Source organism: Protobothrops mucrosquamatus, unplaced genomic scaffold (genome assembly GCF_001527695.2).
Source record: "Protobothrops mucrosquamatus isolate PMUCROS unplaced genomic scaffold, P.Mucros_1.0 scaffold2097, whole genome shotgun sequence".
Lineage (NCBI taxonomy): Eukaryota > Metazoa > Chordata > Lepidosauria > Squamata > Viperidae > Protobothrops > Protobothrops mucrosquamatus.
The window spans coordinates 164,053-178,127 of NW_015388199.1; the positions used below are offsets into that span (position 1 = coordinate 164,053).

At 39.8% G+C, this 14,075-nt stretch overlaps 1 protein-coding gene across 1 annotated transcript in view; it reads right to left on the reverse strand.

Moving 5' to 3' along the window:
• Positions 1-14,060, reverse strand: part of DYNC1H1 (dynein cytoplasmic 1 heavy chain 1) — a gene marked incomplete at its 5' end in the record, with an annotated part of 43,287 nt that extends 29,227 nt beyond the window's left edge. The window contains 17 exons of the mRNA XM_015824049.1: positions 75-238; positions 334-499; positions 1,252-1,373; positions 1,638-1,844; positions 2,457-2,690; positions 4,469-4,609; positions 4,766-4,996; positions 5,112-5,339; positions 7,430-7,586; positions 7,703-7,941; positions 8,086-8,298; positions 8,919-9,102; positions 9,430-9,673; positions 10,978-11,137; positions 13,268-13,368; positions 13,456-13,738; positions 13,866-14,060. Coding sequence (XP_015679535.1) covers positions 75-238; positions 334-499; positions 1,252-1,373; positions 1,638-1,844; positions 2,457-2,690; positions 4,469-4,609; positions 4,766-4,996; positions 5,112-5,339; positions 7,430-7,586; positions 7,703-7,941; positions 8,086-8,298; positions 8,919-9,102; positions 9,430-9,673; positions 10,978-11,137; positions 13,268-13,368; positions 13,456-13,738; positions 13,866-14,060 — 3,269 coding nt within the window. The remainder of the gene's footprint in view (positions 1-74; positions 239-333; positions 500-1,251; positions 1,374-1,637; positions 1,845-2,456; positions 2,691-4,468; positions 4,610-4,765; positions 4,997-5,111; positions 5,340-7,429; positions 7,587-7,702; positions 7,942-8,085; positions 8,299-8,918; positions 9,103-9,429; positions 9,674-10,977; positions 11,138-13,267; positions 13,369-13,455; positions 13,739-13,865) is intronic.
• Positions 14,061-14,075: the final 15 nt, after the last annotated feature.

Here is a 14,075-nt window from a genome sequence, read left to right on the forward strand (position 1 = left end):
TAATAAAAACAAGCATATAACTTTGCATCACTAAGAAGAGGAAATTTATCCTATCCTAGATATTTTAAGTTTACCTGTCCTGGAACAGGCGCAAGGCTTCATGTGCCCAAATTCGAATGAGTCCTTCAACAGGTAACGTTTCCAGAGGTCTCAGAGCTTCAAAGATACCTCGCACCCATCGAGTCATTTCACGAGGTGAATAGATATAGTGTGGCTGAGTATCTTGAGTAAACCTTTCCTGTGTGGGAAAAAAATACACGATGAGTGCTTACTAGCATTTCACCTCCCCCCTTAATCATTTAATTAAAAGCTATGAAAAACTTTCAGCTTTACCTGTGACATTGTGTAGAACTCAACCATTGCAGCAGTCAGGGGCTCTGCATAAGTACGGAGAGATGGAATAAGTCTCAACATAGCACGATTGAAAGTGCCATAAATCTGAGTGAGTGAAGCTGGTCCAGGGTAGTCCACATATACAACAGGAACATGGCGCAAGAATCTGAAAAGATATTCAAAGAGATTAATTTAGGAACATTATCTAATAGTATTTTATTAGACTAAAGAGCCAGTTCAGTGTAGTCAGTCAGACTAGTTATTCCAAAGGTGCACCTTTGGGATAACTATGACCTGGATGATTGAGAATCTCCATAGACATTCAGTCAGACTAGAAATCAAGGGATCATGAGTTCTAGTCCTGCCTTAAGCACAAAGCCAGTTGGTTGACCTTGGGCCAGTCACTCTCTCTCAGCCTTAGGAAGCAGACAATGACAAACCACCTTGGAAAACTTCAAGAACTTATACAGGCAGTCGTCAGGCACCAAGACAGACTTGAAGGCACACACACATACACACAAATTTAGACTGATTACATAGATTCCAAAAATTAATAAATATACTCTGCAATAAATTGTTTCACAGAAGGTCCTGAGAATTATGCAAAATTATGTAGGATGAGATATTTCATCATTAATTTCTCTTTGTCAATAGCCTTTCTAATGGAAATATCATTCTAGAATCCAAACTACAGGAATGCAGTATTATATTGCACCAAGAGGGCTCAGGTACTATAATATTACATAGTCAACTAAAAACATGGTTGTGGGAGAAAGCATTTGGTGGATGTTAGATTTGCTATTGACTCCTCCTGTTCAGTGCCATTAAAATGTGCATTGTTTAAAACTGTTGTGTTTCATACAAACCCCCTCAGACTAAGCTGGCATGAACATGCATATTGTGTTATAGGCTTATTACCTATGTGAAAGAGGTTTTCTTCCAGGATCTGTAGGTGGGTTGCACGCACCAACAAATTGAATTCGTTCCAATTTCACCCAGGTCTGGTCTGATGTACGGTAGAAACCTCCATGCTCTACCATCTGATCAAGTTAAGAGTCTTGGTTAGAAAAGAGATGGACATACCATGCTGTTCCCTTTTGGGAAATACATTGTATGCAAAACACAGGGAAAAGCAGAAAAAATTGAGACAAAAGATAAATTTTTTATTAAATCCTTCAGTAAAAAATTTACACCTTTTCTTCACACTTTTCTATCCCATCTGCACATTAATACATTGCTTTTTTGTTTTGCAATTTAATCCTGATTCACAAAGAAGGTATTTTTTTCACTTATTTAATACTTGCCTGTCTTATAAAGGATATGACCCTCTGTGTACCATATTTATCCATGTCTGGCAGGTTGATTTCATCACAGAAGAGTACCAGCCATTTTCCCAGTTGAACCGGAGCTAGTACAACACCATTAGGTGTACGCCTGTACTCACAATAGTGATCAAATGTTTTCAGTAGTAGTTCTGGAGTGGTAGCACTGGAGAAATTCAAGCCAACCACCTGGAAAGGCAAAAACAACTTAGGAAGAGGAAACAAAAGTAAGAACCAAAAATATCCTTCGCCTGCATAACATTTTAGAAAACGCTGCAATCTGTTGTTGATGGTTGACTATTCCAAAATAAATATTCTAAGCTACGTGTATGTTTTAAAAGTTTGGTTCTTGAAGAATGGGTTCCAATCTAGATTTTATATATAACAAGGCCACATTAATTCATACTGTGGCAGTATTCTCCATTGGCTTATAATGTCCTTTAAACATGATTTGGCTATTATAATTATAACCATTAATTATATATATATTGTGTTAACTGAGCATGTAGAACAGGTCTTAACAGTCTTGAATCAGCAATATTTCCTTTTGATTCTAATTCAGGGCGCTGATTTTACTTTAAAACCTTAACTGACTAATGATCAGAATATCTCAAAATCTATCCATTGAGATAATCAAGGACATCCAATTTTCTGGAATGAAGTGAATGGAGCTCTGGATCAAGCTCTCAATTACTACTGGAACTAGTACTTTGTGATTAAAGGACTATATTTCTCCTATTCTGCTAGAAGGTTAACAGTTACTCACTAAAATAATTTCAAACATTCAGAATGGGGAAATACCTCCATATCAGGCAAGGCCCTGAGTGCACTAAAGAGAGTCATGGTCTTTCCAGATCCTGGTGGGCCACAGAGTACCAGTGGTTTGTGCTCTGCAAGCCAAGTATACAGCAATGCCTCATGGCGGACAGTGTCGAGCGTTGGCACAACAACATCAGGAGCTGCAACTTTATGAGTCTCAACTTCGATCTGTGGGACCTTTGACTGCCAAGGCACCCATTCACCAGTGATGGAGACCTACACAAAGAAAAAAGGACCTGCTACTTTCTGCTTTTGTTACGGCCAAACAATGGAACTCTAACTGGAACTTTTAATTGTTCAAACATTAAGAAATGTCATCAATAAATCATCAAATTGAAAAGCCTTTTAAAATTATTCCACAAAAAATGTACTTGGACATCTTCCAGTTCTGAGGAGGCATTATTTTCTGTGTAGAGGACGTGTCATCAGGATAGCCACAAAATGACCAGTGAAATGTATTTTTCTTTAGAATTATTACTTTCATACCACTTTATAGTGCTTAAGCAACAAATCCAGGAATGTGTGTTTTTTTGATACTCTAATTAGTATAAAACCTTAATTTCATTAAATGCATGATCTTAAATGCATGGTAAAATTAAGTAACAAATATTTTGCACATTGTTGCTAGGCCTTTAGAACTACTTGTAATATGGTGTAGGTAGTCCTCGACTTACGATGGCAATAGGGACTGGAATTCCTATCGCTAAGTGATATGATTGTAAAGCAGGACTGTACTGATGAGCAAAGGTAATCCCTGCAGTTCCAGTTGCTGTTGTTAATCGAATCTCTCAATCCTTAGGTGAAGCAACTTCCTGCCATCTCCTTTACCACCAAATTTCTTCCTACAACCGAAATTTGTAAGGAAGCTGGCAGGAAGCTGCGAGTCTCTTGCTGAAAGCAGATGAGTGGCTGCTGCTGAGTGGGAAAGGAAGCAAGGGAGGGAATAGGCCAGTGATGGTGAACCTTTTAGAGACCGAGTGCCCAAACTGCAACCCAAAACCCACTTATGCATCATCGGGTGCCGGGTGGGTGTGGCCCATTGGCTGGGTGTGGCCCATTGGGTGGGCGTGGCTGCGGTGGTAACGGCAGACTGGGTGGGACTAAAAAGTTCAATCAATCAATTCCAACTTTGCAAGATCTTTTTTTTCCCTGCGAGAAGTTGAAATTGACTGATTGATTAATCCTTTTTTTTTTTTGCACACGGCGGTGGAGGCCTAAAGCGAAAAGGTTTTATAAAACCCAGCTGAAGGCCTAGGACTGGGGCGACTGCACGCGTGCCCACAGAGAAGGCTCTGAGTGCCGCCTCTGGCACCCGTGCCATAGGTTGAGAGGCACAATGTAAGTCAGAGAGGATGTGCAAGGGTGTGTAATAGGTGCAGATCAGTGCCTGAGGGTTGGGGAGAGTTGGGGAAGATGTGTGAAGGAGGATTTGTGAGAGGGTGTATGAAAAGGAGGGTCTGTGGGGGTGCATGGGAGGCACACTGAGGGTTGAGGAGGTTGTGTGAAGAAGGGATGGCAAGGGTTGAGAAGGGTGTATGAGCATGTTAGGGAGTGCATGAGTGTACAAGGTAGGTATGGCGAGGTTAGGGAAGGATGCCTGACTAACTGGCATGAATGCGGAGGGGCTTGAAGAGGCTGCGTGGTTGGGGAGACTTTCCCAGTGACTTGAGACTTCCCTGCTGGCTTCCCCATTGACTTTTTGTGGATCACTACTATCAGTCATAAATGCAAACCGGTGGCCAAGAGCCAAGATCACAATCATGTGACCGTGAGGTGATGGGATGGCTGGAACTCCAAGAATTGATCAAAAACCACTATTCATTCAGTAGTTTTAAACTTCAAATGGTTCGTTGAACAAATGGTCATAGGTAGAGGACTACCCATATTTGATTTGTGGTACTAATTACATTTTTTTCAAGTATTATAATCAGAACAGCAGTCACAGTAATGTTGATGTTATAAAAAAAGGACCATAAGAATACAACTGTCTTTACCTCATAATCAATTATGGGTATATTTGGTGCACTAGGCAGAGGCACCGTTGTAATTCTTCTGATATATTCACCTAGCTCTGCTCTCATTTTCAGACGGCTGTCTCCAGAGAATGACCACAGGATTGCATACACTAGGTATCTCTGAAATGACAGTAAATCATCAGTACTGATGTGAGGAAACAGTATTGTATTTAAGAAACAAATGGAATCAAACAGCAAGGGTTTAAAAAGTCTGGTAATTTTATTGCCTCAGGATTAGTCTTTTGGTGAGTGGGTGGGGCAGCAAACAAGAATTACCTGGATGTAGCGTTCTAGCTGATCTATTTGCATTGGGAAGTCTGGGTGGTTGGCATTATACTGTGCTACGTTGCGGCACGCTTGATGAAGCATGGAAAAGAGAGAACCGAGGCACCGTAGTCGGGTGAGATCCATAATGTGCTCCAGTTTAAAAGCATGTTCAAGTGCCTTTGTTACCAATCCATTAGATGTGAAGTATGGCTGCATAATTGTAGCTGCATCTCTTTGGATCTGTTAATGAACCAGTTCAGTTACATTACAGCTTGAAATTACCACACCAGAAAACAGAGTAAACAATTACTAATTTGTCTAGTGAGGTAAGGAAAATCTAGACCCCCAGGTTTACCTGCAACATTGGAGATGCTGTTTCTTCACTTTCATCTTCTTTCCCCTTTCTCCTGCGTTGAGCTTCGTCTTCGCCTTCATCTAGAGGAATACTTCTCAGTCGGGCCAAGAAATTATTGAAAATCATGTCAGTACTTAAAACATCCTCACTGAACCAAACCATGCCACATCGTGACACTGTGGCTAGAGTGGCATATTTCAAATCTTGAACTTCAAACATGATGCGCACCTATGGGAAAAACAAAAGGGTGGTTTCTGAAAACATTTAAAGCAGACTTATGCTATCTGTTCAAAACACCCTTCTTCAACTACCCTCTCAACTACCCTCCTTTTGAGTTTAAGGCAACCAAAAGGAAAGAATCAGAGGAAAAAATCTCTTGAAGGCCACTGCAGCAAACTCAGTGGAAGAGCTTTGTTTCAAGATATTGGAAAGCCAAATTGCATGTACAGTACTCCAGACTGTACGTGCTAGAAGGACTGCAGACATTCTGAATGCACATTCACTCATTCCAGATACAGAATCTAAATATTCACAATAGACATATGCTAGCTAGACACTGACTAAGCCTCTCTCTCTTTATTAGATAGGAAACAGTGGGATCTTCCCACAGCCTCAGAATTAACTGTTTGAAATTTCTAAAGAAACCCAGGTAAAGAAGCAACAGGATTGCCTCTTTCAAGAACTTTGTTTATTTCCGTAGAAATAGATAAAGGTTTTAAGCAGGAGTTTGAAATTAAAGTTTTTATTGATTTTGATATGTGTGTACTGATTAATTTGTGTAATTACTTGTGCCATATCTCTACAGGGAAGCCTCGCTTAAGGTCCACAACGGGGAGCTGAATCTTGGTAATTGAGTAAAGCCGTCATTAAGTAGGACATCACATGACCTCTTTGCTCAACAACTGCAATTTCAACACTTCTAGTTCTGGTCATTAAGTGATTTCATGAGTCAGTAAGCCGTTAGAGCAGAGGTCCCCAACCTTTTGGGCACCAGGGACCGGTTACGTGGAGAGAGGTTTTTCTGTGGACTGGAGGAGGCATGGTTTTTTGTGCTGCCTGCATCCCGCAGATGGGGCTTTGCTCGTTTGTGTGGCCCGGTTGCTGGCATGTCGCGGCCCGGTACCGGTCCACAGACTGGGGGTTGGGGACCCCTGAGTTAGAGTCCCAGGTAAGGAGCATTGGAATGCCTGAGGGAAGACCCTGGGAGGCATGTTGCAGGTCATGTGAAAGTATCTCCCTGCTCACGAGCTAAAATTTCTCTCTGCTGAAATTCAAGCAAGAATCCAGCTTGAGCTGGTAAATATTTGTGCACAGCCTGTACCAGCCCTTCCAGGGCCTCTGCCATCAACAAGTTCTCCCATCCTCCTTACCTTACACGCTACCCTCCTTGCTCCAAGACTGTAAATCCATCGTGGATGAAAATCCTGTCTGGATTTTGGCACAGAATTTCCTTCAGCCAGCCCCCAGAAAACAGGGGGAATCCTCTTATCTCTGGGGGGCTGACTATAAATGCCCTGTGCTGCTAATGCTCTGTGCCAAAATCCTGCTTGGATTTTGGCATGGACCTTTTTCAGCCAGTCTCCAGAAATCAGGAAGATTCCTCTTGCGACCTTCCCTGCCAGTTTCCCCATTGACTTTCTGGAGAAGCCATCAGGGAAGATTACAAATGGCAATCACATGATTGCGGGATGCTTGGCAAACAATTTTAAGTGTGAATGGGTTGCCAAGTGCCCAGATCACAATCATGTACCTGTGGCAGCAGTACAACAGCTGTAACTTTGGGCATGGGTTGTAAGTCCCTTCATTCAATGCCACTGTTACTTCAAATGGTCAAATGATCATTAATGATTATATTAATGATTATAATCATTAATGATCATTCAAATGATCATTAAGCAAGGACTATCTGCATATAAATTGGGGAATAGTGTAGATTTCCCACATTTATCATATAACTTGTATTCATAAATCTAGCTTTACAGATTTTAAATTACCATTTTTTACATGTTAAGTTGTAGCTGAACAGTAAAAAAGCAAATTGCAGCAGACTAGTAGCATCTTAGGATTGGAGTGGTTCACTTTTCTCTTTTTAATCAAATTATCAATGTTGCTTTGCCATGAGTTGGGTAGCTTTGAAATTACCTTTTTGTTTGGCGCTTTGATATTTGAAATTCAGATTTTCTTTCTAGGCAGAATACATTAGCATGCAGCTGTACAAGAATTGAGTCAATATTCTGATACTATGTTGTTCAAATTTAGCTACAATAAATCACATGGCAATACCACCTTCAATATGAACTGACTGTAGATAGGCTTACATTTGGTGGAAGACTTAGACGTTCTCCATTTGGTAATGTCAGCAACTTGTTGTCATCTAGAACGGAATTCAAATTTTCAACCCACTCGGGATCAACATCTCCATCAAAGATAATCCACTGTCGTTTTTGTAATTCCCCTCTCACATTATCTATAATTCTAAATAAGATGATAAGAATGTAGTATAAATTAGGCAAAATGTTGAATCAGTTTAAACACCTTATTTGGGAATCTTTATATTCACTTTCACCACATCTTATATATTTCACACTTACTTTCTCAAGACGTGGGTAAACAACCCATCTGTCCACTCTCTGGTGTTGGGATCCAAAGTACCGTAGAGATGGTCTTTGCTGATAGCTTTGGGATCAATTATATGTGCAACACCTTCCACCCCTTCTAGTCTCTCCAGAGCTTTCAAAAGTACTCTCCAAGCCATGCTCTTTCCACTTCCAGAAGGACCGACCATCATCAAGCCATGGTTGATCTGGGTAATTTGATAGAGCTGAAGAACCTATAAAAAGGAGTAGAATGGGAGAAGAGCTTTAATCTAGAAAGACAAGTTACAATAATCTTGTTTAAATTTTTAGAGGACTATTTACAACCAAATCTCATAGGATTTTATATTACATTGTTAATAACAGTTGAAAAGCCCTACCTTTTCCACCCACATGCTACCAATATCTTCTCCGTCACCATATGTGAGGTACATTTCCTGACAGACTTTCTTAAGTTCTTCTCTCAGTGCAGTCATTTCTCCTCGGTGATACTGAATGCCAGGGAAAACATCTGACAAGAGACTGAAAAGCAGTGGTATATCTTCTGCAACCAGTTTTGGTACCATAGTTTCACAGACACTCTGGATCAGAATCTACATGGGAAAAACATTTATTAGACAAACTAAGAAGCAAAGCAGTTATTTAATAGTGCAGGATTCAAGACTGGATATAGTAGAGTTACTATACTGAAGTTTAAACTGGACATTATATTTTCCTTGTTTTTTTAAGATAACTTGAGATACTATCAAATACTATTTGTGTGGTGGTTGGTCCAGATGTATTTTTGTTTAAACAAATTACTGTGACTGTTACTAACTGATTAACTTAACATTTATGGTAGTCCAGAACGTTAAGAATACAAATAGTAGCTATGCAAAAATGGAATCTGTTTCAAGTGGAAAACAATAATGGGCTCTTCTAGTCATTTTGGAAATTTTCATATATAGGCCAGCTACTTTATATTTGAGGTGTGTAAAGTTCAAAACCAAGCCTGAAATATTTCAAACACATAACAGTTGTTCTGCACTCCAATCTGGGTGTTTTGAATTCAAAATGAATTGAACCTGAAATGTTATGCACACTTGTACTGAATACCAATGGCATTAAAAAAAATCCAAATTAATTCAAAATCCTTTCATGTTTTTGCATTTAAGGATCTGTCTTACATAACTGTAGAGTGCATTAACTACTCCATATAAAGTATACGGCATACCTCCTGTTCTGGTAAATTTTCAGCAATTTCTCCTTCATCAACAACTTCACCACGCTCTTCCTTCTCTCGTTTTATTCTCTGAATCCTTTCTCTCTTCACATTGCCCGCACTGATCAGTACACTTTTCAAAGCTCTCAAGCCAAAATCATAATGGCTTTGGGAGGAGAGTTGCTCATCACACAGTCTAAGGATATAAAGATGTCACTCTCACAACTATGTTTAAATAAAAACATTGGCTGTAGAGATGAAGGCACATTATTATCACATTCTAGAACATTACTTCACAATGTTTCAGCTCTTTTATTAAGTAGGTCAGACACCTTCATTTGCCCTTAGAAAATACATAGCAACGTGGGTGATTAGTTAGCAGTTTTGAGCTACTTCTTCATGTAATATTATCTACATATAATAAAATAATAAGAATGGTAACTATAGTAATGCCAGCATCTGATTTAACATAATGATCCAAGAATAAATTATCCTACATCCCTCTGTTAACAATGATACTTACTTAAAGAAGGGGACAATCTTGTTGGCAAGCACTTCAGCTGTCCGAAATCCTTGGGAATACAACATAACCTGAGCAATCAGTTGACGGTCAGGTTTTGTCATGGCCAAACTACGGAATAATTTCTTCAAGTTGTCTGGAAGATTTGATCGACCAGCATAGCCAGGGTTCATTGTGATGAAGACTGCCATATCTGGACTCACTTTCACTTGTTTGTTTAGCAGTTCACAGGTAATGGGGGCAGCAGCTGAAAGCAAGCATCTGTCAGTAAGTATACTTTTCACCTCTTCACCTTCCAAGAACTGACAGAAAAGGAATTCAGAAAGGCTGGGGGAGACTATTGGTATGTGTATGTATATTTTATATATTTTTTATTTTATTTTCACGTCTATGGCTGGATATCTCATACAATGACTCTAGACAGCTCACAACAACTGATAAAAACATAGTTAAAAACATATATTTCATCCAGATACCAAACCAAACATCCTCACAGCTCAGCGCCCAAGGCATGGAGGAAAAGCCAGGTGTTCACAGCCCTCCAGAAGACTAAAAGGTAAGGATCCCTGTGGTGGGTGGCTGGGTGTTCAAGGTATGATTAAATAGCAACATATCAGGGAGGGGACCTGGAGTGCATCAACCCTATTCAACCTATTTGAAAGGGCATATACTCTCAGGGAGAGGCAGTCCCATATGTAACCTGGTCCTGTGCCACATAGGGTTAGGGAAGCAACTGGAAGCCAAGGCAGCTCACATAGCATAGTGATACTCAGGTGGGATACGCAAAACTGTATGTGCCACTGCATGGGCAGCCCCACCTAGATTGCATTGTAGTAATCATAATGGAAGGTGACTAAGGCATGGCTGACTGTGAGAAATGTATACCCTTAGAAAGACAATGATATAGTAAATACAAAGGGAACAGCTAACTAATTTGATATATTTTGGGTATATGCTTAAGTAACCCTAGTCCATGTTTTTTCTATATTTAGAAGGAAAAAACCCATCAGTTTGTTTTCTGGTTATCTTTTATAACTTGGTGACATTTCTACAAGTCTATTTGGAAAGCAGAATGGCCTGTGCTGCCCGTTTGGAAACTGGATTCTCTTTTTTTGTCCCCATAGTTCTATGCAAGGTCCATCCCAGGCTTCTCACAAATCTGAATGGTTTCCAGAATATACATCTCCTTAGATTTGTGGGGAAGATTGTAGTGGCTTTTTTCTTTTCCATTTTCTAAGATTTTTTTTTTTTGGGGGGGGGGGGTCTTTTTTCTTTTTTTCTCTCTAGATGATCTTATAGTTTCCTTTCTTTTTTCTCTCCCTACATAACACCTTTTCTTGAATGTTACCCCTTTTCACAAAAGTTTTATAGTTATATTGCTATATTACATTATATTACAAACCAATAAGGTTTTTAAAGATTAACTGTAGTGTTTCGAAAAATGTAATTATATTTCATAAAACAATAACAGTATTGAAATACAGAAATTATATACTTGAAAAACTCTAAAGCACTGGAAAATAGCTTTTTTTAAAAAAAAGAAATACATACATTTGTCATAGTTTGGATTTGAATGTTCTCGCAAGGCTTCCTGAATGCACTGGACTTGCTGAGAAACAGCAGAAAGCATTCGTTCTTCAAGTCTGTTAAACTCATCAAAACATCCCCATGCACCTACTTGACAGAGGCCCACAAAGATGCGGCCCATTGCCTAAAGAGATAAAGAGAAAAGAAACATGTATATATGAAATTGAAAAGGAACTGTAAGCTATTGTAACTCATCATCTATAAAATTGGGAATTTTCCCCATGGTTTTTAAGAGATAAAATCACTATAAAGTCTGAGTCTTTTGTTAAACATTATAGACATATATTGCAACTTTCCTTGTGCTAAAATTTAGGCTCATAATAGATAACTGGATGCAATATACTGTTTGTTAATTTGGATTCTAGGATACAATTGCAATTGTAGCTGTTGTACCAGCCTCCCTGCTGTATAGCGTTTTCCCTCCCTGAACTTCTAAACTCTATGGCTTGATTGGTGGTGTTCTCCAGGATTTTGGTCCTGAGGGACTTCAACTTGTTTTTCCAGGAATAGAATCAGAGGCAGCTTTGAAGTTCATGGCCACCATGACAGATATGGATCTGACCAGGTCATCAAGGGCCTGATGCACAATGGTGCTCACACTTTGAATTTGGTTTTCCAGCTGGAGCATGGTAGCGGGATCTGGAATTAAGAGAGTCTGCCATCATTGCGTCATGGACTGATTAGTTCTTGATCACCCTGGAGTGTTCCAGAGCTGCTCCTTGCCACAGGACGGCAGAACCTATTTCACTGATATATTCCTGGTGCTTGGTGGACCCTATTGGATTTCAAAGAGTGCTCAGGAGTTAAGGTTTGGTGCACAGTTCAGTTGATGCCTTGTTGCAGTTTGGAATGGAAGGGCAGCTGGACTAAATCAAGCCTATATAGTCTTCTCTTCTCCCATGTACCCCACCTTTGAAAAAACACCTGAAAGCTGCAGTTGTACCATAATGCAACAATAAAAGCCATCACAGGCATGTAATTTTTACTTTTTTCAGTACACTCAATGTTACTTTGTGGCTTTGTGAACTGCACTGGCTCCCATCAGATTTTTGGCATAATTCAATGTGTTGATTGCTACCTTTAAAGCTCTTCATGGTATATGACTAGAATATTTAAGGGGCTCATTCTCCACTTGTCTGTATCTGTCCTACTTTGGAGAGGATGCAGTGATGGAGTATGAGATTGTCGGGGAGGATGCAAGGTGTTGCATGTGAGGTGCGGCACATGTCGGGAGGTGTGAGAAGGTGTATTTGAAGCATGGTCAAGCCTGCTTGAAAAGTGCGAGTCAGGGAGGACATGCAACAGGCTGCAAGAGGTATTGTGCGGGTCAGGGAAAGTGCCTGAATATGTGAGGTGGATGAGTGCTATATGGTCCAAGTGCAGAGAAGCTGGGGAGGATATATGGGTTGGGATCCTAATCCTATACAATGAAAAAACAAGAATGACATGTGGTGATCATTCCAAGCTGTTTCCACACCTGTAGACAGAATCTTGCAAAACTGAAGCACTTTACTATCTGCATCTACCATATACTCTGAGAACTATCAGGGAGGGGCTGTTTTAACCCTCTTTCTTTCACACAAAATATCTGGGCTACATTGTCTCTCAATGCACTTCCTCTATTCTGGGAATCCATCCTAACACATTCCATCATATCCAGTGACTTGTGATCTTCCCTGCCGGCTTCCCCAGTGACTTTCTGGGGAAAACAGCAGAAAAGGACACAAATAGCAATCACCTGATTGTAGGGTGTCTGGTAACCAGTCATAAGTGAGAACAAGTTGCCAAGTACCCAGATTATGATCATATGATTACAAGGGTGCTGGGGCAGCTGGAACTCTGAGGACTGGTCATAATCACCATTCGTTCAGCACCATCATAACTTGGAATGGTCACTGATCAAATGATTGTAGGTTGATGTCTATCTGTAAATCAAAAAATGAACAAGTAAAACTGGCTGGGATTGTTGCTCCTTTCCAACAATCCATGTGACTTAAAAATATAAATTATATTGTTTGGAGTTCATTTTATTTTCTAAAAGTGGGTTATTTTGAATTTAATTTTCAAATTAACAAGATTGGAAATTGTGGAGAGATGACTTAATTAATCTGAATCACTGAGGGCTTTACAGTTAGCCTATCATGTAAACATTATAGTATTGCTAGATTTATGCAAAAACAACTAGCACTTTTGAGATAGAAATACAACTCGAAGCTTTTCTAAAATAATCTAATTATAGATGGAAATGCTATACCTGGAAATCAAATGTTTCATCACAGTTGAAAACAAGAACAAATCGCCCAAGCTGATGTCCAAGAGCTTTAACAGATTCTGTTTTACCAGTTCCAGCAGGTCCTGTTTAGATGCAAAAGAGGCAGATTATTTCTGCTCTAGAATAGCAGCATAATCTTGACAGGAAAGAATGTATGAGCAACAACTTACCAAATGGAGATCCTCCTAGCCTGGCCTCCAAAGCTTGTGTCATTGTCAGGTAACAACGATCAGTGAGGGGAGTCTGCACCAGTTTATCTTGGACTCCAAGGTACTCAAAGCCATAGTTGAATTTGGCATTAGCCATCTGAATGGATAGTTGCTGCAGTACGTCAGTTTGTTTAGGATCAAAGTAGAACCTCATCTGGCTCAACCAATCAAATGATTTGGAGTTGTCAATTTTGCTCTTGATCAATGACCTTGTAACATCTCTTTGGTGAACCAATTCGGTGATCTTTTGAAAAAGCAATAAATTAATCTTAGTATGTGCACATAATTGAAACTTTATTAGCTTATGAAATGCACATGTAAAATAAAATGAATGTCTGGCCAAGAGGCAATTAGTTAAGATTATGACTTACCAGGTGTTCCAGTTTTCTTCTGCGGAGAGGAGGCTGCTCCATCAATACAGAATCTGCAAGCACATTCAGCGTTGCTTCGACATTGGTTAGCACAGATTGCAGAGGTGTACTATCACCACCTCCGCCTATGCTGTTCAAAGCAGACTCCACATTTTCTGACCAGGCAATCTGAGCTGAAAGGACAACAAGCTGGGCCTAGAGAATTTTTTT